General features: G+C 44.5%; 1 protein-coding gene across 8 annotated transcripts in view; it reads right to left on the bottom strand.

Annotated features, from left to right (window-relative positions):
* Positions 1–25,552, bottom strand: part of CFLAR (CASP8 and FADD like apoptosis regulator) — a 47,679-nt gene extending 22,127 nt beyond the window's left edge. Inside the window, exons 1-4 of one of the 8 annotated variants that reach the window (XM_045847566.1) lie at positions 23,867–24,285; positions 23,488–23,767; positions 13,135–13,555; positions 7,794–7,905 (exon numbers count right to left, since the gene is read on the bottom strand). In XM_045847566.1, the coding sequence (XP_045703522.1) occupies positions 7,794–7,905; positions 13,135–13,505 (483 nt within the window). In that variant the 5' untranslated portion in view covers positions 13,506–13,555; positions 23,488–23,767; positions 23,867–24,285. The other 7 variants (XR_006786696.1, XM_045847564.1, XM_045847565.1 and 4 more) reach the window with 7 other exon arrangements.
* Positions 25,553–25,970: the final 418 nt, after the last annotated feature.

Here is a 25,970-nt window from a genome sequence, read left to right as displayed (position 1 = left end):
ATATAAGGCCAGCTGGAATTTAAATACTTTCCTAGAAATCACAACATCCCTGAGATCTTCACCCTCTATCTAGTTTTCATTCCCAAGTCTCTACTTATGCCATTCTGGATATATTAGTCATAAGGGCGTATCTCCACATGCAGCCTAATGACTCCACGCTGACCTTGAGCTGGCTGAGGAGGAAGACATATAAGTAAGAGAACAAGATGAGAGTGGATTAGCACTTCTCACCTGTTTCTATTCAGCGTGAGCAGATGAAACTACCTGTACACCAGATGATCTGTCAGACTGGGAAGAAAACTGATGTATAACCCAGGCCTATGAATTTAACACAAGTAAAGAATAAAATACATGGATGAGAGAAACAAACAGGGCCACACTAGAAAATATCACCTTGTTTCCTCTCAACTTATAAGCCAATTTTCTTACCATCATGTTATTATTTTAATTAATTAATTAATTAATTAAACCAATGTCCTAACCAATGTGGCTCAGTTTGGTTTGGGCATCATCCCTCAAACTGTAACAGGGTGCAGCCAAGAGGGGAGCCCCAAATAGAGATTTGTGATAGGGTCCAGAAGAGCTTGGAGATAATTGGCTCCACACCACAAGCCACACCGACCCAGGATGCTGGCAGATGTGGCCAACTGTGAGAGGAGCCAGAAATGGGGCTGCAGGGGAAGATTGGAGCTGGGATGTAGACGAAGGCAGGGCAGCCATTGGGCGTCTCTCTTTTCGGGACCACGCATTTGTTGAGGACCACGCAGCTTTGGTGTCTTGGTTGGGACCATGAGGCTTGGGTGAGAGTCGGGACCATGAGGCTTTGGAAGTGTTCCCTTTTGCCACCTGGAGGTTGCCAGGAGGACTGTATGCATTTGTGGGGAACTTTAGTTTGTGTTATTTCAAATAAATAATAAATTCCTTTCTTTTTCACTGATCTCTGGAATTAAGAGACATCTTTCCTCAGGGGATGGGCAAAACGAACCCAGTAGGTGGGGAGGAACCCCTGGAGATAAAGGGGGGGTCTTTTACATCATTTAGCTCTCCCCCCACCCCCTCTCTGTTCTATAACAGTTTTGGGCGACTCTGCCGGGACAATAATTGCCCATGGCAGACCGACCCCCTCAGGTGTGGGACAGTGAGATTTAGAAATATTCCCAGTTTCTGAGAATTTCTCTGCACTCCTCCTGAGGGCATCAAATGCCTAATAATGCCCGGAAAGGGGGAAAAGGAAACGAAACGGGAAAGGGAGCAGAGAAGTGAAATGGTTTGGTTGAAACATTGTTTCTGAATACCATTTTGGAATAATGGGGTTGTGGATAATGGTTTGGTTAGTATCCTGCTTCCAGGTTTCCCCCGTCTTCTCACAGTTTCTCGGTGAGCCCACGGGGCACTAAGGGAACCTGTGCTCAGGTTTGTGGAGGAAGCAAACCCCTGGGCTCTGTAAGCCGAGCCTGCATGTATGGTGGGGATCAGACATGGGTGCACTGCTATTTTAGGTAAAATGGAGGACGAGCCACGGGAGTGTCTCACCGTGGAGGGTGGGTCGTGCATGGGCGTTGCCATCTTGGACAATCCAGTGTGCCTGGGCACCACCGTCTTGGATTATGGGTCAGGTGAGAGTCCTGCCATCTTGGAACTGGGCAAGGAGGTGGCTAAGGTTCTCTTCGGATTATGGGCTGTGTGTTGCTGCTGTGTGGGCACTGCACCAGTCAGGTTCTCTGTGCAACTGGTTCTGATAGGGCTCTGGTTCTGAAGGTCGTGAACTGGGGTCCAAGGGTGACCATCTGATTTATAGGGTGTTTGCAAGGTCTAAGCTTCAAAAAGCTGCAGGATGTCCCTACGAATCTAGGGACTTTTAAGTGGAAGGTGCCTACAGTGCTGGGGACTTTTGGCCGCCACATACTGAGTTTAAGTACTGAGTTTAAGTATAGTCCTTCCCAGTGTGGGAAAGGAACAGGGATTAAAAATGGATTATGGTTAAATCTGGATGGGTAAAACTATGTAGGAAAGGTTGTGAAAGTTTTAAACCTGGAGGAAAGGAAACCTCAACTACTCATTTTCTGGTTTTATGGAAATGTGGTTGCAATTTAGTTTTGTTTATCTGAACACTTAGGGAAGGTCGCCTGTAATGGGTTGGGGAGAATGTCTTTGCCGATCTGGACCCAGGAAGGGTCAGGGCTGATCAGTGCTTCAGTTGAGGCAAAGGAGCATGTCTCTGTAAGTAAAGACCTAAGAAAGGTCGCCAGTAACCAGTTGGGGAGAATGTCTTTGCCCATCTGGACCCAGGAAGGGTCAGGGCTGATCAGTGCTTCAGTTGAGGCAAAGGAGCATGTCTCTGTAAGTAAAGACCTAAGAAAGGTCGCCAGTAACCAGTTGGGGAGAATGTCTTTGCCCATCTGGACCCAGGAAGGGTCAGGGCTGATCAGTGCTTCAGTTGAGGCAAAGGAGCATGTCTCTGTAAGTAAAGACCTAAGAAAGGTCGCCAGTAACCAGTTGGGGAGAATGTCTTTGCCCATCTGGACCCAGGAAGGGTCAGGGCTGATCAGTGCTTCAGTTGAGGCAAAGGAGCATGTCTCTGTAAGTAAAGACCTAAGAAAGGTCGCCAGTAACCAGTTGGGGAGAATGTCTTTGCCCATCTGGACCCAGGAAGGGTCAGGGCTGATCAGTGCTTCAGTTGAGGCAAAGGAGCATGTCTCTGTAAGTAAAGACCTAAGAAAGGTCGCCAGTAACCAGTTGGGGAGAATGTCTTTGCCCATCTGGACCCAGGAAGGGTCAGGGCTGATCAGTGCTTCAGTTGAGGCAAAGGAGCATGTCTCTGTAAGTAAAGACCTAAGAAAGGTCGCCAGTAACCAGTTGGGGAGAATGTCTTTGCCCATCTGGACCCAGGAAGGGTCAGGGCTGATCAGTGCTTCAGTTGAGGCAAAGGAGCATGTCTCTGTAAGTAAAGACCTAAGAAAGGTCGCCAGTAACCAGTTGGGGGAGAATGTCTTTGCCCATCTGGACCCAGGAAGGGTCAGGGCTGATCAGTGCTTCAGTTGAGGCAAAGGAGCATGTCTCTGTAAGTAAAGACCTAAGAAAGGTCGCCAGTAACCAGTTGGGGAGAATGTCTTTGCCCATCTGGACCCAGGAAGGGTCAGGGCTGATCAGTGCTTCAGTTGAGGCAAAGGAGCATGTCTCTGTAAGTAAAGACCTAAGAAAGGTCGCCAGTAACCAGTTGGGGAGAATGTCTTTGCCCATCTGGACCCAGGAAGGGTCAGGGCTGATCAGTGCTTCAGTTGAGGCAAAGGAGCATGTCTCTGTAAGTAAAGACCTAAGAAAGGTCGCCAGTAACCAGTTGGGGAGAATGTCTTTGCCCATCTGGACCCAGGAAGGGTCAGGGCTGATCAGTGCTTCAGTTGAGGCAAAGGAGCATGTCTCTGTAAGTAAAGACCTAAGAAAGGTCGCCAATAACCAGTTGTGGAGAATGTCTTTGCCCATCTGGACCCAGGAAGGGTCAGGGCTGATCAGTGCTTCAGTTGAGGCAAAGGAGCATGTCTCTGTAAGTAAAGACCTAAGAAAGGTCGCCAGTAACCAGTTGGGGAGAATGTCTTTGCCCATCTGGACCCAGGAAGGGTCAGGGGCTGATCAGTGCTTCAGTTGAGGCAAAGGAGCATGTCTCTGTAAGTAAAGACCTAAGAAAGGTCGCCAGTAACCAGTTGGGGAGAATGTCTTTGCCCATCTGGACCCAGGAAGGGTCAGGGCTGATCAGTGCTTCAGTTGAGGCAAAGGAGCATGTCTCTGTAAGTAAAGACCTAAGAAAGGTCGCCAGTAACCAGTTGGGGAGAATGTCTTTGCCCATCTGGACCCAGGAAGGGTCAGGGCTGATCAGTGCTTCAGTTGAGGCAAAGGAGCATGTCTCTGTAAGTAAAGACCTAAGAAAGGTCGCCAGTAACCAGTTGGGGAGAATGTCTTTGCCCATCTGGACCCAGGAAGGGTCAGGGCTGATCAGTGCTTCAGTTGAGGCAAAGGAGCATGTCTCTGTAAGTAAAGACCTAAGAAAGGTCGCCAGTAACCAATTGGGGAGAATGTCTTTGCCCATCTGGACCCAGGAAGGGTCAGGGCTGATCAGTGCTTCAGTTGAGGCAAAGGAGCATGTCTCTGTAAGTAAAGACCTAAGAAAGGTCGCCGTAACCAGTTGGGGAGAATGTCTTTGCCCATCTGGACCCAGGAAGGGTCAGGGCTGATCAGTGCTTCAGTTGAGGCAAAGGAGCATGTCTCTGTAAGTAAAGACCTAAGAAAGGTCGCCAGTAACCAGTTGGGGAGAATGTCTTTGCCCATCTGGACCCAGGAAGGGTCAGGGCTGATCAGTGCTTCAGTTGAGGCAAAGGAGCATGTCTCTGTAAGTAAAGACCTAAGAAAGGTCGCCAGTAACCAGTTGGGGAGAATGTCTTTGCCCATCTGGACCCAGGAAGGGTCAGGGCTGATCAGTGCTTCAGTTGAGGCAAAGGAGCATGTCTCTGTAAGTAAAGACCTAAGAAAGGTCGCCAGTAACCAGTTGGGGAGAATGTCTTTGCCCATCTGGACCCAGGAAGGGTCAGGGCTGATCAGTGCTTCAGTTGAGGCAAAGGAGCATGTCTCTGTAAGTAAAGACCTAAGAAAGGTCGCCAGTAACCAGTTGGGGAGAATGTCTTTGCCCATCTGGACCCAGGAAGGGTCAGGGCTGATCAGTGCTTCAGTTGAGGCAAAGGAGCATGTCTCTGTAAGTAAAGACCTAAGAAAGGTCGCCAGTAACCAGTTGGGGAGAATGTCTTTGCCCATCTGGACCCAGGAAGGGTCAGGGCTGATCAGTGCTTCAGTTGAGGCAAAGGAGCATGTCTCTGTAAGTAAAGATCTAAGAAAGGTCGCCAGTAACCAGTTGGGGAGAATGTCTTTGCCCATCTGGACCCAGGAAGGGTCAGGGCTGATCAGTGCTTCAGTTGAGGCAAAGGAGCATGTCTCTGTAAGTAAAGACCTAAGAAAGGTCGCCAGTAACCAGTTGGGGAGAATGTCTTTGCCCATCTGGACCCAGGAAGGGTCAGGGCTGATCAGTGCTTCAGTTGAGGCAAAGGAGCATGTCTCTGTAAGTAAAGACCTAAGAAAGGTCGCCGTAACCAGTTGGGGGAGAATGTCTTTGCCCATCTGGACCCAGGAAGGGTCAGGGCTGATCAGTGCTTCAGTTGAGGCAAAGGAGCATGTCTCTGTAAGTAAAGACCTAAGAAAGGTCGCCAGTAACCAGTTGGGGAGAATGTCTTTGCCCATCTGGACCCAGGAAGGGTCAGGGCTGATCAGTGCTTCAGTTGAGGCAAAGGAGCACGTCTCTGTAAGTAAAGACCTAGGAAAGGTCGCCAGTAACCAGTTGGGGAGAATGTCTTTGCTGATCTGGACCCAGGAAGGGTCAGGGCTGATCAGTGCTTTAGTTGAGGCAAAGGAGCTCATCTCTGTAAGTAAAGACCTAAGAAAGGTCGCCAGTAACCAGTTGGGGAGAATGTCTTTGCCGATCTGGACCCAGGAAAGGTCATTCAGGGCTGATGAGTACTTTAGCCTGAGGCTAATCAGCATGTCTCTGCCAATCTGCTCTACAAAGGAAACTGAGGATTCTAGGGAAGGTTAAAACCTCACACCCTGTAAAAAAAAATGAACATGGAAAAGTGTAAAATATATAAATAAAGGATTTTCCTTATATAAATATAAAAAGAAAGAAATATATAAAGAAAAAGGATTTTCCTTTGCACTTGATATTTTTCTCCCTGATACCTCAAAAATTTGGCATTACATAAGGTTTCTTTGCGTAAATCTATTAAGACCAGTCATATGGCAATTTGTTAATTGAAATTTTAACTGGAATGTCATGCCTGAAGGAGGCATGTCTGGGTTCTGGTCGTCACCAGAAAGCCCTGATGACTGGGACTGACCTGTGAAGCTAGCAAAAGCCCACGAGAAAAGGCCTGGTACTTTGGTTGGTTGTGTGGTTTGTGGCAGTCTTTCCAGGGAAGGAACAAAGGCTGCTTTCCTGAAAGATGGCCAAAAAGGAACCTGTAGGCACAATGGAAGCCTCAAGGATTTGAGTGAAACAACTGGTACAGGCGAAGCCAGATGGCAGATGTATGGCTCTGCTTCTGTGCCCTGGGAGACGGAATGAGAATTCAATCTAAAGGCTCCCTCACCGGCACAGAGACTGGCTTGGGAATTTTTGTGTAAATTAACATGTGTTCTTCCTTCTGTTTTCATAGGGCATATGCCTAGGACCTAATTACCTGAGTGATTGGTTGCAATATAGGCCTCACTTAAGGAGTGCATCCTCATCATCTCACCCTGAGACTCAATGGTATGACTAAACTAAGTGGTTGGGTTGGGGTGGCCTGTGGGCTTCATTTTAGAACTGATTTTCCCTTTTCTGTCCTAAAGGCTTGGACAGAAAGGGCCCAGAAATCTGAAAGGAGGGAAACCCTAATACATACCCCTCAGCCCAAGTAAAGTATAGTGGGCCACAAGGGTTTTGGATAGGTGTAGCATGCCTTGCTACAGATAAGCCATTCTTTACCCAAGTTCCTGCCTTTATCATTTAGTGGTTATGATTTAATTGTGCTTCCAACTCTCCTTCTAAATCTGTCATCTCCAGAATATGACTAGGATGCCAACTGTCCGTCCAGTAATGACAGCCTTTGGATATTGAGCCTGCAACTTCCTGGTGACAGCCAACCGACCTGGATTCTGTAAGGTCCTTTCCCTTACAGAAAGAACTCCCTCCATGCTGCACCCTCCCCACCCTCTTTCAGGACACCACTGACCCAAGGGTAGGTACAACAACATCCATGTGCAGCCAGAAATAGTTACAAGATGAGACCTTCATCCACTGTCCTTTATATGATTATAAAGGGGTTGTATATCTGAAAGGAGGGATTTGTAACAGGATGCAGCCAAGAGGGGAGCCCCAAATATAGATTTGTAATAGGGTCCAGAAGAGCTTGGAGATAATTGGCTCCACACCACAGGGCCACACCTGCCCAGAATGCTGGCAGATGTGGCCAATTGTGAGAGGGCCCAAAAATGGGGCTGCAGAGGAAGATTGGAGCCGGGATGTAGACGGAGGCAGGGCAGCCATTGGGCGTCTCTCTTTTTGGGACCATGCATCTGTTGAGGACCACGCAGCTTTGGTGTCTTGGTTGGGACCATGAGGCTTGGGTGAGAGTCGGGACCACGAGGCTTTGGAAGTGTTCCCTTTTGCCACCTGGAGGATGCCAGGAGGACTGTGTGCATTTGTGGGGAACTTTAGTTTGTGTTATTTCAAATAAATAATAAATTCCTTTCTTTTTCACTGATCTCTGGTATTAAGAGACATCCTTCTCAGGGGGCGGGCAAAACGAACCCAGTAGGTTGGGAGGAACCCCTGAAAGAAAAGGGGGGGGGCCTTTTATATCATTCAGCCCTCTCCCCCCACCCCCGCTCTGTAACAAAACCAAAAGGTCACCAGTTCAATTCCTGGTCAGGACACATGACTGGGTTGTCGGCCCAGTCCCCAGTCAAGGAGCATACGAGAGACAACCAATTGATGTTTATCTCCCTCTTGTTCTCTCTCCCTTCCCTTCTAAGAATAAATAAATAAAATCTTTAATTACTCATTTTTTAAAAACCACACTCCTCTCACTTTCTGCCTTCACCCCCATCTTGGGCCTCCCTGCTGAAATGCCTGCTTCCCTCTCTTCACACTGTAGAGAGTATCCTCCAACTTCTGATAGGCTCTTGGGAATATGAACCAAGAAAAAAAAACTCACCTTATCTTTGTTCTTGGCTGTCTTGCCTCGGCCCATATAATCCCTCATGAGAAAAATTAATGAGGACATATCTGAGTTATCCAAATTGTCACCAATCTCAGTCATCAGTACTCTGTAAAATAGACAAGTTTCTTTAAAATTCAGATACGGGTCCCAATGAGAACACCCAAAGCCTATGCCTCCTCTATGCCAATAATTGGTTAAAAGACGAATTCTTGGACTTCCAGTCAAGATGGTGGCATGGGTAAACACGGCTTGACTCCTTACACAAACACATCAAAATTACAACTGAACTACAGAACAACTATCATTCAGAACCATCAGATATTAAAAAGAGTTGAAGTCCTATAACTAGGGAATTAAGGACTGATCCCACACCTCTGTGTGCAGATAAAAATCAGGAGGGACATCACAGGAGAGGAGCCAGCCCTATAATATGCCCTCCAACCCAGGGTTCCAGTGCCAAGGAGATAAGTCTCTGTAACTTCTGGCTGTATAAAACCAGCAGGGAATGAGGTTGTAGAAGACAAACTGGTGGAGTCTTAGACAGTTCCTTTTAAAGGGCCCATGCACAGACTTACTTCTGAGCTCCAGTGCAGGGAAAGCAGACTAAAAGGCATCAGAGACAATATGGGAAAGCATCAGGGCAGTAGCTGGGAGGCAACTTTTCCCCAAAGATAGGTGCTGGCAAAGGCCATTGTTCATTTTCTGAGCCCTCCCCTAACAGAATCACAGAGCTGGCAGGCATGCACCATTATCTGAGACTCCATCAAACTGGCTTACATTGTTTTCCCCACCCTGATGACTCCCTGAGGTCCTGCCCCACCCTATAGGGCCCACCCAAGCTGTTTCCAGTAGCTTTTCCATATGAATGGCTTATTTTGGCTATGCTTCAGGAGAGAATTTTCCTAAATTCTCTCAAATAAGCAGCATCTGACCTCCCCGAGCCCTATAACTCTCACTAAGTTGCCCCAGGTCCAGTACTAGCAGTAGCCAGCCTGGGTTCACAGCTTGGCCGCTCCTTGGCACCTACAGCACAAGTAGCAGCCATCTTCGGATCGCTTTGTAGCTTATGTTGTATGACCTGGGACAGAACACAAGAGGGTGGCTGATCTTTGATGTGCCAACAGCAATCAAGGCTCAACTACAAGAGGAGGGTATACACAACCCAGACAGTGGGTATACCTCAAGTACCCAGCTTGGATAATAGGGGAGGCTGTGCCACTGGACCCTATAGAACATCTATTACATTAGGCCACTCTACCAACCCTAGGAGATGTAGCAGTTACACCAAATACACAGAAACAAACACAGGGAGGCTGCCAAACTGAGGAGACAAAGAACCATGGCCCAGGTGAAAGAACTGAACAAAACTCCAAAAAAATAACTATACAAAATGGATACAAGCAATCTACTAGATCCAGAGTTCAAAACGCTGGTTATAAAAATAGTCAATACACTTAGTCAGGACCTCAACGGCATAAAAAATATTCAGTCAAAAACAAAGAATACACTAATTGAAATAAAGAACAATTTACAAAGAATCAATAGTAGAGTAGATGAAGCCAAGAATCAGATCAGCAATTTGGAATACAAGAAAGCAAAAAACAACCCATCAGAACACAAAAAAGAAAAAAGATTCCAAAAAAATTGAGGCTATTGTAAGGAGCCTCTGGGACAACTTCAAGTATAGTGATATTCTCATCATGGGGGTGCCAGAAGGAGAAGAGAAAGAGCAAGAAATTGGAAACCTATTTGAAAAAATAATGACAGAAAACTTCCCTAACTAGGTGAAGGAAATAGACACACAAGTCCTGGGAGCACAGAGAGTCCCAAACAAGATGAACCCAAAGAGGCCCACACCAACACACATCGTAATTAAAATGCCAAAGGTCAAAGACAAAAAGAGAATTTTAAAATCAGCAAGAGAAAAGCAGTTACCTACAAGGGAGCTCCCATAAGACTGTCAGTTGATTTCTCAAAAGAAACTTCAGCCCAGAAGGGATTGGCAAGAAATATTCAATGTGATGAAAAGCAAGGACCTATAACCGAGATTACTCTACACAGCAAAGCTATTATTTAGAATTGAAGGACAGATAAAGAGCTTCCCAGACAAGAAGAAGCTAAGGGTGTTCAACACCACCAAACCAGTGTTATATGAAATGTTGAAAGGTCTTCTTTAGGAAGATCAAACATATGAACAGTAATTGGCAATAAATATGTATCTATCAAGAACTGAATCTAAAAACAAAATAAACAAGCAGAACAGAAACAGACTTATAGATACAGAGTATGTATTTTTCTTTTTAGATTTTATTTATTTATTTTTAGAGAGAGGGGAATGGAGAGAAAAAGAGGGAGAGAAACTTCAGTGTGCAAGAGAAACATTGATCAGTTGCCTCTGGCATGCCCCCAACTGAGGACCTGACCTACAACCCAGGCTTGGGCCATGACTGGGAATTGAACCAGAGACCTTTCCATTCACAGCCTGGCAATCAACCCAGTGAGCCACATCAGGCAGGGTTACGGAAAAATGTTTTGATGGTTACCAGATAGGAGTGGTGTCAGGGTAATGGGGAAAAAGGTGAAGGGATTAAGAAAATTGGTTGTTACAGACTAGTCACGGGGATGTAAAGTGCAAGCATAAGGAAGAGAGTAGCCAAAGAACATATATGCATGACCTATGGACATGGACATTAGTGTGGGGACTGCCTGAGGGAGTGCGGGGGGCTTCATGGAAGGGGGCAAAGGGTGAAAAATTGGGACAACTTTAATAGCACAAGCAAATAAAATATATCTTTTTTTAAAAAGACTAATTCTTGCCTTGGCTGGTGTAACTCAGTTGATTGACCGCCAGCCTGCGAACCAAAGGGCCTCTGGTTTGATTCCAGTCAGGGCACATGCCTGGGTTGTAGGCCAGGTCCCCAGTAGGGGATGCGCAAGAGACAACCACACATTGATATTTCTCTCCCTCTTTCTCCTTCCCTTCCCTGCTCTCTAAAAACCAAATAAATACAATCTTTAAAAAAAGGACTAATTCTTGTCCCCATTTCAATGTACCCCCCATAAGACTGAAAGCCTAGATCACCCCAAAAAGAGATCTTAAGGAAACTCATTTTTTTCCCACTTTTCAATAGGAGATAGTACCTCTCTTTCCACTAAATGCTCTGAAAATAACTCAGAGAATAAAAACTTCCCTGAAGATCCCCTAGCTCCCCCAGAAGTTGTGAAGAAATAAGTAAAGAACCTGAATGACTAAGACGAAGACAAAAATAGGACTGAAAGTGATCTTGTCTTCTCTGTTTAACAAGCTCCCAGGTGATGCTGATGATGACCCCATGACCATCATTCTTTGAGTCACAAGATTCTAAAGCAAAGTAACACCTGGGATATGCCAGCCCACTCTGAAACTCAAAGGGCAAAGGGCATGTAGAGTCTTGAGACTGTAGCGGCAGATGTGTTGGTCTAGAAAGCCCCTCCTGACTCAGTCACCTCTTTCCATTCAGAGCTTCTGTCACACTTTGCTGGGGCTCAAAGGACACTTCATGATTACCATTAATACCCTAAAACTGTCCTAACTGCTTAGAGGGCTGTTTTCCCAATTAGACTCTCAGAGTCTTAAGGATATAAGAGTCTTCATTCATTTTGCTGTAGCACTTCCCAAATACCTGGCACATGTCAACCCACAAAAACGCCTACTGAACAGATGAGTAAAGGAATTTAGCACTCACCTCCCACTGCCTGGCCTTTCTGCCCAGCAGCCTCTAGAAACTGCTTCCACTCATCATAGACAGGAAAGGGAGGGAGTGCCCTCTAACCTATTCATAAAAACCCAGTTGGTGTCTCCCAAAAGGTTGATTACAGATATATGTTGGTTGGAGAGGTGGAAGACAATCAAGAATAACAGCATCAACTACATTTTAGAGTGCTTCATAGTTTTAAAAGGTACTTCACATGCTAAATTATCACAATTGATCCTCACAAACAAACTTGTGAAATTACATTATTCTTAGCTTTACAAGTAGGAAAAAGAAGGCCCAACCAATATTAGTGGCTGACTCGGCCTATGAGGCTTGAATCAGGCCTGCAGACCTCCAGTCTCAGTCACTTTCCAAGGCCCACACTGCTTTCAACTCTCTTTAAAATAGTTTTAATAATGTATAGCATCTCAAAAGATTAATTATTGATATAACTAAGGCTGATGGGCTGAAGAAAAAGGAACTGCTAATTTAAGTTCTCTTCATTTCCCCCAAAACAGCCTTTCTGGTGGTTTCTGTGCACCCCAGAAGCTCCAAGAGAGTACTGTGTGAACAGAAGGAAGGAACAATGTAAAGGTGGTCTGAACGAAAAGGGACTCCAGCAGACATTCCTCTCTGAACTGAAGGGGGCTGAGAGGAGGTTAATTGCAGAGGTGTTCACTTTGGCTCCCCAGAGTCTCTGGATGCAGGAACTTCACAAGAAGGAAACAACTCACTAGCTACCTCAGCAACGGAAACACCAGTGGGGATTTCCAGGGGATCACAGAGTTCCACAGTCAGGAAAAACACTCCCAGACTGACTTCCTTTTCTCACTCAGGAAATTGCCAGGTCTGACATCATAGAAAATCAAGCCAGCAAAGGCCACTGCATGTCTCACAGAGGCGGGTAAGAATTACTGAGGTCTTTAGTCAATTCCTATCTTGCTTGTTATAGCCATCAGACGAACACATACCATCCATCCCTTCCAATTACTTTACGCAAATACAATCTACGAATTCAAATAGTTTGCCCTGACGGGTGGCTCTGCTGGGTATCATCACACAAAGCAAAAGGTCACTGGTTTGACTGCCAGCCAGGGCACATGCCTGGGTTGTGGGTTTGGTCCCCTGACAAAAAGCACAGGAGAGGCAACCTATTGATATTTCTCTCCCTCTCTTCCTCCCTCCCTTCCCCTCTCTCTAAAAGTAAATACTGGATTTTTTGGACCATAACACACACCTAGGTTTTAGAGGAGGAAAATAGAAAAAAAAAATTTTGCAGCAAAAAATGTGGTAAAATATTTAATAACATAAATAGCATAGGCCGCTGTGCTCCGTCCCCCCCGACAGCAAGCCAGGTAAGCTACATCCGGACTATAAGATGCACCCCCTCACCCCCAAATTTGGGGGGAGTATGTCTTATAGTCCAAAAAATACAGTAAATAAAATCTTTTAAAAAATGCAAAGAGTTTAAAGGAAGGAAGCAACTTACCAAGCAGCTAGATTAGTGAGCAGAGACAGTGATGAGACTACTTTTCTTACTGTCCTTATTTCTCTTACTCAGAAGTCTAGACTGCCTCATTCCCTCCCGGCCTTGGGATTACCTGTAGTCTGAAATGAGATGAGGGTGCCTGAGCAGGTAGGCCTCCACGGTCATTTTGTCCATCTTCAAGATCCGCTTGAGCAAGTCAAACCGCCTTACTCTGTAGAGCAGCTCAGCCAGGCCCATGATAGTCATCTTTCCTCTCTCATTTAAACTATCCAAAAGGTCCCTGACATTACATGCAGTCACATCTGCAGCAACATCCCGACACAGAAAAAGAAGCATCTCCTTCTCATCATCATCAAGTGCCTCTTCAATCTGATGGATGACCTCAGCCGACATCGTGTTGGTCATGTAGAGGGTCCTTTCAAGGAAGTGCAGAAATGAGACTCCAGTCCAGTTAACAGAAGACCATGAGGCTACTGACTTCATTTCTGATGGCTTTCTTCATTTCTCTCAGAATCCTCTCCAGTGAAGGTGCTCTGTGGTTAAAACGGAATTTTTAAAAACCTCTTATCAACATAATTTATGCCTAAAATTCAAAATATGGGCTCTTCCTTTCTTGCTGGACTCTCAAATCCAGCCAATTAAATCCATACTGTGTTAAGTCTACAGCAGGTGATCCTCAATTGACAAAGAAACTGATACAAAACCAACACAAAGAAAATAACTTACATTTTAAAGGAAATGAAACCAGAGCCAAATTTTTCCAAAAAAAAATTTAAAAAAACCCCACCTACTTCATCAGAAATTAGAACGTATAGTATCGTAAAGGGGAAATTACACTGGAGGAGGAAAAGCCCAATGACTAAGCAACCGACTAGGAAAAAAAAACAGTGACCTTGCCCAGGTCACAGCAAAAGGGACCCTCTGTGGAATACAAAAATGATAGGAGAAAGAGGCATCTGTTCCTACCCCATCCCTTTTTCCAGTGTTTCTCCTACTTTACAATCCCTCATTCTACCTGTAAGCAGAAACCTTCACTGCCATCCCCCCAAAGTCCCAGGCCCTTCCCACAGCTTCATCACGAATGCTTAGAGGGCCTGCCAACACAGCTAAACCTTGATGGATTTTGATCACCTCTTCAGACCAGGAGCACCTCCCTCCTCCCTCAAAGTGCCAGAAGCCCCTGCCTCTCAATGCACTGCTGCAGGGCCACAGTTACCAGTAGAGTTCCCGATGGTACCAGTGGCAGGAAGGAGGTGGAACAGAAGATCTGGGGGAAGATCCCAGGCCTGGGCTGGGGTCTGGGTGGGAGCAGTGGGAAGGTCATGCTATGGTGTATTCTTAGCTTCTTCCACTGGAAAGCAAATTATTTTCTTTCAAATTTTAAGCTGCGAATGACAGTCACTATCTACTCTAAAATTTCAATTTCATTTGTTTTCCATTTTAAAAAATATTAGTGTTCTGGGAAAGTACTGTGTCTGTTTCTATCAGAGAACATGTCAGGTTAAAAGTTAATCGTAGCAAATAAATAATTGGGAACACAACCCAACGGGCAAATTGCTAACTACTGCTACATATTTGCATACAAGTATATTTATATATTTATCAAGCTATATTTAGTGAGTGGAACCCTAAATCTATTTTATTTATAAATAATTTTTTATTTATATATAATCTCAGTCCAAGAAAGTTTTGAGGCATCTTAAACAAAAATAGATAAGGAGAAAAAAATTTTATATGAAAACAAAGGGACGATATTAGGTTAGAAAGTCAAAGTGGGTGGGAGTGGGAGAGTGATAGGCCAGCCTATCAACAAGAGATTAAATAAAATGCTATAGTCCTTTAATGGGATACTATGCAGTCCTGAAAATGAACCCGAACTACATGAATCTCACAAACAAAAAGCAAACAAAGCAAATATTTTTGCTTAGGCAAAAAGCAAATTGCTAAAGCATACATTAAAACCCTAAATGTTTCAAAAATAATACCATACAAGGTGGAACAAAAGTAGGGTTACAGCTGTGAGTACCTGAAACACAGAGTTTATTCCAGTATTATTTATTATTTATTGTATTACTTTTCATTTGAGCAACTGTAAACCTACTTTTGCCCCAACCTGTATATTGTTTAGGGAGTTTGTGTGTGTGTATGTGCATGTAGTGAAAATATTAGAACATAGGTAGTAATAATAAATACTGAATTGTTTCCCATAACCGGATGAATGGATCATGACTAGATAAAGATGCAGGGGGGAAAGGGCTGACTTTGTAATATTTTGCTTCATAAGCTGGACGATAGGTATACAGACACTAAAATATTCCTCACACCACATTCTCTGACCACAGTATAATAAAATTAGGAAACAACAGCAAGCCAAAGGGAATCCTTATAGGTTTTTAACATTAAAAGTTAGTTTCTGTCTCTTCCATACTCACATCTCACAGTATTCAGAATGCTTGTAGAACATCCTTGGTGTGTGTACAGATAAAGCTTAGAACAAGAAAGCCTAGAGGCATCCCAAAGTTATCCTCAGAAAGAACAGATCAGATTTTAATTAACATGACTCTCAAGAGATAGGGCAGAGAGGGTGAAGAAGGGTAGTAGCAGACAGAATGAGTTCTTTAGAGAAAGGACACTGCCCACCATTTGAAACTCCACCCTGCTGAAACTGCCGAAGCTCAGCACTCACTCACCTCCTCTGGAGTCGCTCAGGGGAAGGAGAGAGGAGCTATGTGAGCCCCAGTCTTTTTCTTTCCTGCTTCCAAATGCCCAGTCCTCCTGATCGACATTATGTTGGTTTCGTTTCACGCCACTATTTTAAGCCTTTTCCAGCCAGACACAACTGGCATCTGTGTGACTATTTCGGAATTCTTTAAAAATTCCTCGTCTTCCCCCAGGCCCTCGACTGTTAGTCAAACTTCACCTGAATGACTATGCTTTTCCTTTTTTCTACACCCATACTGCAGTACGAACTGTTTCTGATTTTCACAATTGAATTACTTAAAACCTAAGACCACTTCCAGTTTCATTTCTGAAGGGGAAGTCATGGGAAGGTCCCAATTATCATTTAAACAAAGCTGCTCTAAATTACCAGAGTTAATTTCTACAAACTGCCTAATAGAAAGGGTGCCAGATATTAGAAACAGAAATCAGGTATTTTCATTAGAAATGCTTTTAATGCAGGTGCTTACAACATTGCTATAAGGGCTGCAAGAAGGGGCTCTCGGCTGGGCTTCTGAGAAAGATTCCTGGGACTATCAGAAAGGCAGAGTCTCAGCCAAGACAGTGGAGAACCAGGAGGCTGCCACAGGGAGGACTGAGCTCAAGAAGACCTGCAGTGAGCCCTGGCCTTATTACTTGGTTGGCTGGAGTATCATCCCCTACACCAGTAGGTTTGGGGTTTGATCCCAAGCCAGGGCATGTGTCTAGGTGGTGGTTCAGTCCCCAGTCAAGGCAGACAACTGATGTTCCTCTCACATCAATATCTTCTGTCTCTCTCTGTGTCTCTGTGTGTGTCTCTCTCTCCTCCTTCTCTCTCTAAAATCAATAAATATATTCTCTGGTGAGAATTAAAAAAAAAAAAAAGAACACCTGCAGTGATCCAGAGACCAAAAGGTAACCCACCACCACACCTGCCTCCAAACTCTCCAAGTCTAGAGATTGGACAACCAAAGCGCTGCTGCCCAAATCCCCAAATCACCATAGCCTGCTTGCCAGCAGAGAAACTAAGAAAAGCAACCAGCTATTGGTCTCTACCTCACTTCTGCTTATAAACTTTGCCTGGATGTACCTAATTGGCAGAACTAAATTCACATCCTACTTGTAAAGAAACCAGGGAGATACAGTCTGCCATCTTCCCCTCTCCGGACACAGGTGAGAACAGGTCCTGAGGACCAACTGACACTAGCCACCACAGGACGGTCCATGAGGGCACTGATATCTTATTTTTGGTTAAATCTTCGGCATGGACCCCAGTGCCTGACTCATAGTAGGCACTCAATTACTGTTTGTTGAATGAATGAATGAAGGAAGGAATGAATGAATTTTCACAAATTATTACCAGGTAACAGTTTCACTTCCCTTTCTCCCCAGACTGGACCTAGAGCATATGCCACAAACTCTCTCCACCTGGCACCCTCCATTCTCTTGCCGTTTTGCCTCCTGACCACCAACTCTGCAACACCTTCAGTGACCAACTGGTCCCAGTTTGCCAGGATTGTCCAGTTTTAGGACTGAAAGTTCTGTGTCCCAGAAAATTCCTCAGTCCCGGGAAAGCAGGATGGCTCATCGCCCCAGCACCCCATCCTCAATGACGAGCCTCCTCCACTCACATCTAGAGTAGCAAATCTTGCTGACAGGATGGGAAAAGGTCACACCACACTCGGAGGTTTTCAACCTCAGCAGACCCCTTATTGCTGATCCACAACTGTTTTTATAAGACCTTGGTCAGCTCCTCACAAGGGCTCCACCTTTGCTGCTTTCTTCCATCCTAACACCACCCACGGTGCCCTTTTGCATCAGATGATTTCTCATCAAATGACTTTGCCACTTGTGAGGAGCAAGCGCCCACAACTTTCCACATTCCCACTGTGGGGCTGGCACCTGTTGTCCCTGGGCTTGCCCAGAACCACCCACTCTCCCTGTGCCCTCTTGTCTCCATGAGCGCCTACTCTTCCATCAATCTTTCCCTACATGCAGGGACTCCTCCCTTCGTCTAATAAGCAGGTGAAAGTCCCTTCCATCTTCAAAAAAAATCTGTAAGCCCGAGATCCCCTACACAGACCATTCTTTCCATTTTTTTTCTTTCGAGTGAAGCTGCGCCTTTATAAAGGAAGAGTCTGCCCTCCATGCTTCAATTACTTCAGTTCACTCCTCAATATGCCTCCACCTGTATCCTCCCTCCCTGCTTGTCCTTTGCACATTGACACTCTGTGCAGAGCCATACTAGACCCTAACAAAGGAAAAATGAGTAATTCTGATGCTGTCTCTGTTTTAAACTCTGATATTTTGTTCATTATGGATTTTTTGCACTAATGTCAATTTTTTTTCAAAATATCACATTAAAATATTATTCATCTTGATTACTGAGCTTTTAAGTACCTCCTTAATTGTTGTACCAGAGGTGAGTGCCTCCCTCTTCTCACCCTAATGTCCGATTCCTGCTGACACTGCTGGTATATAGGCCTTGCTGACCTCCCAGGGGCCACATCCAAGACCTGCAGATTAATCCCTCACTGAAGCCATCCTCCCTTGGGTGACCTCACACCTCTATATCCTATGCAGTCCCTCTCTAACCTCTGACTCTCCTCAACATCCTCTTTCTGCACCTGCTCATTAAATGATGCTGTGCCCTAGCACCCATTTCTCACCCAGACTGTTCCCCTGGCCTTTCTGTTCCCCCTGCCTATGGCTTTCACCCTCTCCAAACCAATCTCCCGACAGGATAAACTTTCTGAAGTTCATGCTTGAACCATGTCACTTTCCTAATTCAAACCTTCCAATGGTTCCTCATCTCCCATTGCAAGTTCCAATTTTCTTTGCATTCAAGGCCTCCCGTGGTCCAGTGCCTGCACTCATCTCTCGTTAACACACCTTGCCATTTGGCTTCAACCAAACAAGTTCTTCCCTATGCATACTCTGTGCCTTTGCCCGGATTTCCTCTTCCACTTACCTGCCGAGCAAAACCCTTCTCAGCTTTCAAAGCCAGCTGAAGAATCTCCTACTGTGTAAAGCTTTCCTGGGAAGGACGCACAGACTAGGTCAGTAACACCTTCTACCAAGTACATAACTCCCTAGCATCCAGCATTACTCTAATTGTTGATGGTAAAACGTGGTTCACTTTAGTCAGGCTTCTCCATCTTTCTCAAAGAATGTAAACTTTGCCTTCAAACCATCTGGTATCCAAAGCACACAATGGCCTCTGTAATCAGTAGCATAGCAGCCAGCATAACTGGTTCCCATCATACCTTAACCTATCCAAAGACATACATACATACCTAAGACTCCACTCCTTATATAGCTTGTCTACCTGAAGCAAGGTCATGGCATGGCATCAAAGCAAGGTCATGTCCACCGAGCCACAGCAGGGAAGTAAATGTAGTTTCCAGAAACGTACCTGCTTTGCCAGCTGCAGAAAGCAGCATGTAAATCTGCAACTTTCAGGTGTCTGGGAGTACCCACTGAGATATGAACATGAAGTCCCTGAGGGAGTCACCCAGAAGTTTCTGAAAGGTGTGCCCTGGCCAGGCTGGGTCAGTTGATTGGAATGTTGTCCCACAGCCCAAAATGTTTTGGGTTTGATTCCCTGTCGGGGCACATACCTAGGTTGTAGGTTCGATCCCCGATCAGGGTACACACAGGAGGCAACCAATCAATGTTTCTCTCTTTCTCTCTTTCTCCACACCCCCACTATTCCTCTCTAAAAATCAATAAACATATCCTCAGCTGAGGATTAAAAAGAAAGGAGAAAGTGTGACAGGACGCTGTGGGCAACACAGAGTGTGGCCATCTCACAGGAGCTCTGTGCACTCACTCTGAACATAGCAGAACCTGCCTTCCCTCTCCATTCGTGTACAGAACCGGGGGGTCGGGGCTGTGTGTGTAACAACTCAAGCAGCTAATGTGGTGAATCCATCTTTCCTCCTGCAACTTTGAAATGTCGTTTTGTGCTCCACCCCCAAATATTTAAAATGAGGTCATTCACCACAAGGTTTCTGGAATATCTGAAATGCTTGTATACACCAAACAGAGTCTCACAGACCATGTACTTAGTCTGAAGCATAAACACATTTCAATTTGGGATGTTACTAATCATTATTAGTCATCAGTGGCTAAAAATATTCATCAAAAATTATTTGGCTTCACAAGCAGTGCATTTTAATTACAGCAAATTGCCTGCAAACAACAGACAGTCTCAATTATAAAGTGACATAAAATTAGAAGGTATATTTTATAAAGTTCCTTGATGAGGCTCAGCCCCATGACTCTCAGGGAAGCTCCCACAAATTCCAACAACATGACCTCCAGTAACTCCCCTGGTTCCCAACAGTAGCATCCAGGCTGGAGAAAACAAGGGAATGAAAGTATCACAGAATGAAAGGATCTAGACCAAAAAGAGATCGTGAATTATCAAACTGAATATAGGAACATGAGAAGGGTCACTAGGGACATTAAAGCTAAATCCATTTAATATAGTTGCCCACTCCTTCTTAACCAAAGTTAAATTTTCACCAGGGCAAACTTCTCATACAGAGCCCAAACACCTAACAGTTTATCCTACCTCTGCCCAGCCCATAATCTAACTCAAGACAAATAAAAATTTCACTGTTGCCCGGACAGTGTTTTTCTGTCCCAACATTCCCCCCATTTGGAAAGCTCCTTCCCTCTTCTCAGTCTCTGCCTAGTAAAATTCTATCCCATCTTTCCAGGCATCTCCTCCTTAAGCTTGTTCCGATTCCCAAGTGAGGTCATCTCCTCCTTTTTCATAGCGTTGTTTTACTCTTTTCTGTCATTTGTCTTATTCTAGTTGGATCCCTGTCATATGCAGTTAACATCCTTGAAGATAGATTAAGTTCTTACTCATCTTCATTAGGCTGTGGTAGCCTGGCCAGGCCTGCCAAGCTCACTCTCCTAGTCCTTGAACCAACAAACTGGTCATCAGTACATAGCTTCAGCATGCCTACACATGTGTAATGCCTACTCATTCTTCCATAACCTGCAATGAAGCAAGTGTAGCTGCTGGTGGAGTAGGGTATCTTACTTGGAATTTGTTTTTTAGACCCAGGAGGCAGAGCTTATCAAAGAAAGCTTTTACAATTATATGGGGGTAACCATGCTGTTGTTTGAATGTATGAGCTAGTGAACTCCCATGCAGGGCATCTTGGGAGCTGGTAGAATACAATGTCTCCAGCCAAGCTCACCAGACATCCTCTGGCCTTTAAGCAAAAGGTACATCTCCCCATAGTTTTAGCTAAAAATTTGTCTTTAGCACTTATCACAAATTCTAAAACTGTAAGATCATGTGTCAAAGTTTCCATATTTCCCAAACATCCAGGCCAGTCATCCTCATGCAGCATAATTTTCCTAAGATGAACTCAAAAGTGCTGAAATTTATTTTAAATTTATTTTTTTCTCAAACAGGATAGTCTTCTGACATCCTCAAAATTACTAATACCATGTATAAGATGGTGTAAGTTTAATATACAATTAATCTTCCATGAGCTATTGCTGCATTCACTCACATTATTGAGAAAAACCAGAGAAACCATGACATTTATTACATTCATCAATTTACTATGAGAATTTAATTCCTTGGCAAAAAGTAAAGCAACTTCTCTGAATTTAAGTAATATTTGTCTCTTGCCTACTTTTTATTTTTTTAATATTTTATTTATTTACTTTTAGAGAAGGAGAAGGAGGGGGAAAGAAAGGGAGAAAAACATCAATGTGTGGTTGCCTCTTGTGCACCACCAATTGGGGACCTGACCTGGCCCACAACCCAGGCATGTACCCTGACTGGGAATACAAACCAGCAACCTTTTGGTTTGCAAACCAACACTTAATCCACTGAGCCACATTAGCCAGGACTCTTGCCTACTCTTTAAAACAAAGATCACTGACTTTAAAACTACTTTTGAATGCTTCAAGTAAAAAAAAGAAAAGATTATATAAGCAAAAGGGAAAATCCAAAACAAAGTTCAAGAAAAAAACTCTAGAATTTCACAAGTAGATAACGAAGCTTTAGTTCCCACTTGTAAAATAGGATACTATTACCCTAGGAAATATTTTAAACCTTAGAACCAGTAGCTATAAGAGAGGTTTTCAATTACTTTGAAGTAAATATAAATAATAATTATAAAAATTGATATCAAATATGTAATATATACTTATAAAATAAAATATAAAGTAAAAAATATATATAATCAGTTAATGTCTCCAATTGAAGAGTTTACTGCAGAAGACATAAACCATCTTGAGTATGCAGGTAAATGTGGTATCAAACTGGTGGAGTTAGTTCTTTCATAAGTACTGAATTTCTAAAGATGACAATCCAGTATCTAGAATAAGAGGAAAATAATTAATAAATTTTGTCTGTCCTGCACTAAAACTTAAATGATCAAAAAAGACAAAGTGGCTAAAAGCAGAAACCACCAGAGAAACATAAATACTGAACAAAAGGTACAAAGTGGGGGTGAGAGCGAAGCAGTTTTATCTGGAAAGAAAACATTCAGGAACATATATATTTTATATATTCACTTATTCATTTGTATGTGCATGGGGTCAAAGAAAAAATTATTTCTCTAAACACAAAGTTGAGGAAGAACATTTGGGCTTCTGAACAAGCAGAGTAATGAAATATAAACTGTGGATACACACATTCTTAAGAACAAGAAAAGTGGTCATTAGAACAAAAAAAATTTTTCATTAAAACATTGACATCAGAGAGGAGTGAAATTAGATGTGAGAAGAGCAGAGATATCAATAGAAAAAGAAAAAAAAACCAGCATCTATGAAATGCAATGGTAAGAACATCATACAAAATAAGGAAAAAAAGAGGAAATATTTTTTTAAAAAACTTAAAAGATTGTAACCTTTGGCTATCTTAGGCAATGCACTCCTGGGGACTTCCTCTATTTACTCTGCATGTATTTTAACCCAGATAATTATAATACAATTTGACTTAGAAATTTTTGGAAAAAACTTTTGCTCTGGCTGGTGTGGCTCAGCGGACTGAGCTCCTGCCTGAGAACCAAAAAGTCACAGTTTCCTTTCCCAGTCAGGGCACATGCCTGGGTTGCTGGCCAGGTTCCCCAGCTGGGAAGGAGTAAAAGGCAACCAATTGATGTATCTCTTGCACACTGATGTTTCTCTCCCTCTCTTCCCCTGGCTCTAAAACATACATAAATAAATAAATGCATACATAAGTAAATAAGTAACTATGACAATACAGGGAGCTAAGTGCAATCCTATTAAGTGCAAAGATAGCCACTGAGTATATGACAGTATAGAGGAAATGAACCCACTGGGTGGATTGTGAAGTCTTCCTAGAGGAGGTGACAGGAGCTGAATATAAAGGAGAAACAGGGCAATAATAATTGTATTTCTTGTCCCTGTGGTAAGGAAAACAGGAACCAAGTTCGGATCCATCTTTGCGTTCCCAGCACCCAGAACTCTGCCCTGATCCAGAGAAGCTTGATAAATATTGGTAGGATTATAACGAATTAAAAGGAAAGGAGGCATTTCAGCACATAAACACGAGTTTAATTAATAGCCTTTGGGACCTCCACAAAGAAGAAATAACCAAACGGAATCCATCTCGGAGATTTAAAAAAGCGACACACCAGGCGACTAGGAGTGCTGTTTCTGCACGATCGGGGTACAGTGCCCTGACACCCCGAGTCCAGGGCGATGCCAGCACAGGGGCGAAGGTCGAAAGAAGGGAGGTAGAGAGGGTTCTCGGTCTACTCACGCCGGGGCAGCCGCCGGCTCTTCCAGCTGGATATCCGCTGGGAAAGGCACCCTCAAACCTGCCGCTCCAAAAAAACAAAGTTGAAAATTCGAGGAGATTGGGGGCAGAGCGGGGGCGATGGCCTCTGGGGTAGGCGTCCGGCATGTGTGGGTGCTGAGTTCCCCCTGTGCGCCACCTCCACTTCAGAGAATCGCCGCTCACGCAACCATCTTTAAAAATCCTGCAAAGGTCAGGCTGTTTTCGGGAGTAGTAGACTCTCCCCGGCGCCCGAGGAGGTTACCTGCAGCAGATGGAAATTAAGTGGGCGCCGCTGCTGCGCCCCACCGAGCCCCTGAGGGCCCAGGCGAGTGGGGCCGGGGCGTCTCTAACAAAAACATACTTTCGTTCCAGCTTCCGGTAGGCTCCTGACAATGGTTAAAAAACAAAACTAAAAACCAGCCCGGGATTCCCCAGGGCGCAAGTGGCACCCAGTTGCTGCGGATCTGCCGGTGGATTCACCTAAGAAAGCCGGTTATGTAAGACTGGGTGTAAAAATAGTTAAAGGAAGAGCAAATGTCAGATACAAACAAGAGGAAACATGAAGTCTTCTAAAACGCCATTTTAACCGAACATCCAGCCTACAAGCTGTAAACAACACAAGTGTTAGCATAAAAACTGTAAAGTCCAGTAAGGCAAACAAGTTTTGGGTTTGTTCGTTCGTTTGTTTTGGAGTTGGGTAAAGTTTTTTGCTCTTCTTTCCACTGAAACTGTTCCTAAGATTATGTAAACCACCAGAGGGAAAATACCCAGAAGTCTGTTCCTCTTACCCGAAATCTCTCACTTAAGTAAAGCAGGTTGGGCCAGTCAGAGCCTGTTTGACTGATTTCAGACTATCCAGACACGCCCGTCGTCCAAAATGCTTGAGGCAGGCTATCGCCCTATTAGCCCTTCCTCTCCTTAACTAAACAAATTTCAAAGTCAACAAATGAAAATGTTCTCGAGAGCTTTCAGCGGCCTTGAACTTACTGTCGGTCCCTTTAACTTTCTGTTCCTAGAGCCAAAAACTTAGTCTGAATTTCAGTGGCCTTCGTTCTGTTGCAACCCACTGTTAATATTTGAAAGAACACGCCGTGTTTCCAAATCCAGATACCATGAAGCAAGAACATCTTGAAATCAAGTTTTATCCGAGGCTTTACAAAAATCTCATAACGCCGAACTTTCCTAGGACAACTTTCTCTTGCAATTTTCCAAAATACCACTATTACACTGCTTTGAGACACTTCAGGCTATTTCAAGAGAGTGAAAATTCCGGCCAGGCCCCGCTGCTCCTTCACATAAACGCAGGTTGGCGCACATATTACTGCAGGAAGTCTTTGTCAACTTCTCGAAAGGAAAACGACCAAATCTTTTGAACAGTTCCCCCAGGGATTGAGCAACGCTCAAAACGATCATAAGCAAAGTTTACAGGATGCTGGCGAACTGCCACCAAAACTTGCGGCCTGTTTCTGCTTCAGTGGGCCCAGGATTACTTGGTCGGGTGGATCGGGCGAACCTCCCCGGGATCCCGACAGCCTCGGGCAGCCCATCTGAAAACCGGAGGTGCGGGGAGAGCCAGGCAAGGTGCGGGGAGAGCCCAGCAAGGTGCGGGAGCCGGGGCGGAGTGGGCGGGGGCGGAGGGGGGACTCCGCCCCCGCCAGTGCCCAGGGGCAAACCAGAGATAAGGAATGTGCGGGACTGAGTCATCTGCCAGAAGGCCCACCCCTCTCCAGACCCTTGCCCGGCACCCCACCCCACTTCACCCCAGCCCAGGGCCAGTTCAGGAAGTGCGAGTTTGGAGAGCTTGGCGAGCGACACGACAGGGGCAAGCGGGGCCCAGGGTAGGCGACACTGACACTAAAACCTAAAATTAGGTCTGAGAGTCTGAGGAGGGTTGGAGCTGCGGGTTGAGAGGGGCCACGTACCGTTCTGCCTGCCACAGTATGTCCTACCGCGTTGCGAGCTTTCAGGATTCCTTACCCCGGAAGCTTGAGAAGCACAGCAACAAAACAAAACCGAAAAAAAAAAGCGAAACCCTTGTGCAGACGTGGCAGCACGCAATGCCCACATCGTCGTTATGCGGTGGTCTATACTTTAATATTCATGCATCTTCCACTTTAAGTCACTGAAAAAAGAAAAGCAAACTAAACCTAAAGCAGGTAGAAGAAAGTAAATAATGAAGATTAAAGTGGAGATTAATGAAACATAGAAGAGAAAAGCAATAGAGAAAATCAATTAAACCCAAAGCTGATTTTTTTTTCAAAAGGGGAACAAAATTATGGCCTTTAACTAGATTGACCAAGTAGGGTGGGAAGAGACTCAAATTACCAGAGTCAGAAATGAAAGATGGGACATTACTACTAATCCTACAGAAATAAAAAGAATTACAAAAGAACACTATGAATAATTGTGCACCAACAAATTAGATAACCTAGATGAAATGGACACCAGCTACCAAAACTGACTCA

Source organism: Phyllostomus hastatus, unplaced genomic scaffold (assembly GCF_019186645.2).
Source record: "Phyllostomus hastatus isolate PE091 unplaced genomic scaffold, TTU_PhHast_1.1 phas_contig_57, whole genome shotgun sequence".
In the NCBI taxonomy this organism is placed as follows: domain Eukaryota; kingdom Metazoa; phylum Chordata; class Mammalia; order Chiroptera; family Phyllostomidae; genus Phyllostomus; species Phyllostomus hastatus.
Note: the sequence above shows the minus strand (reverse complement) of the source record. Positions and strands in the feature narration are given on the sequence as shown.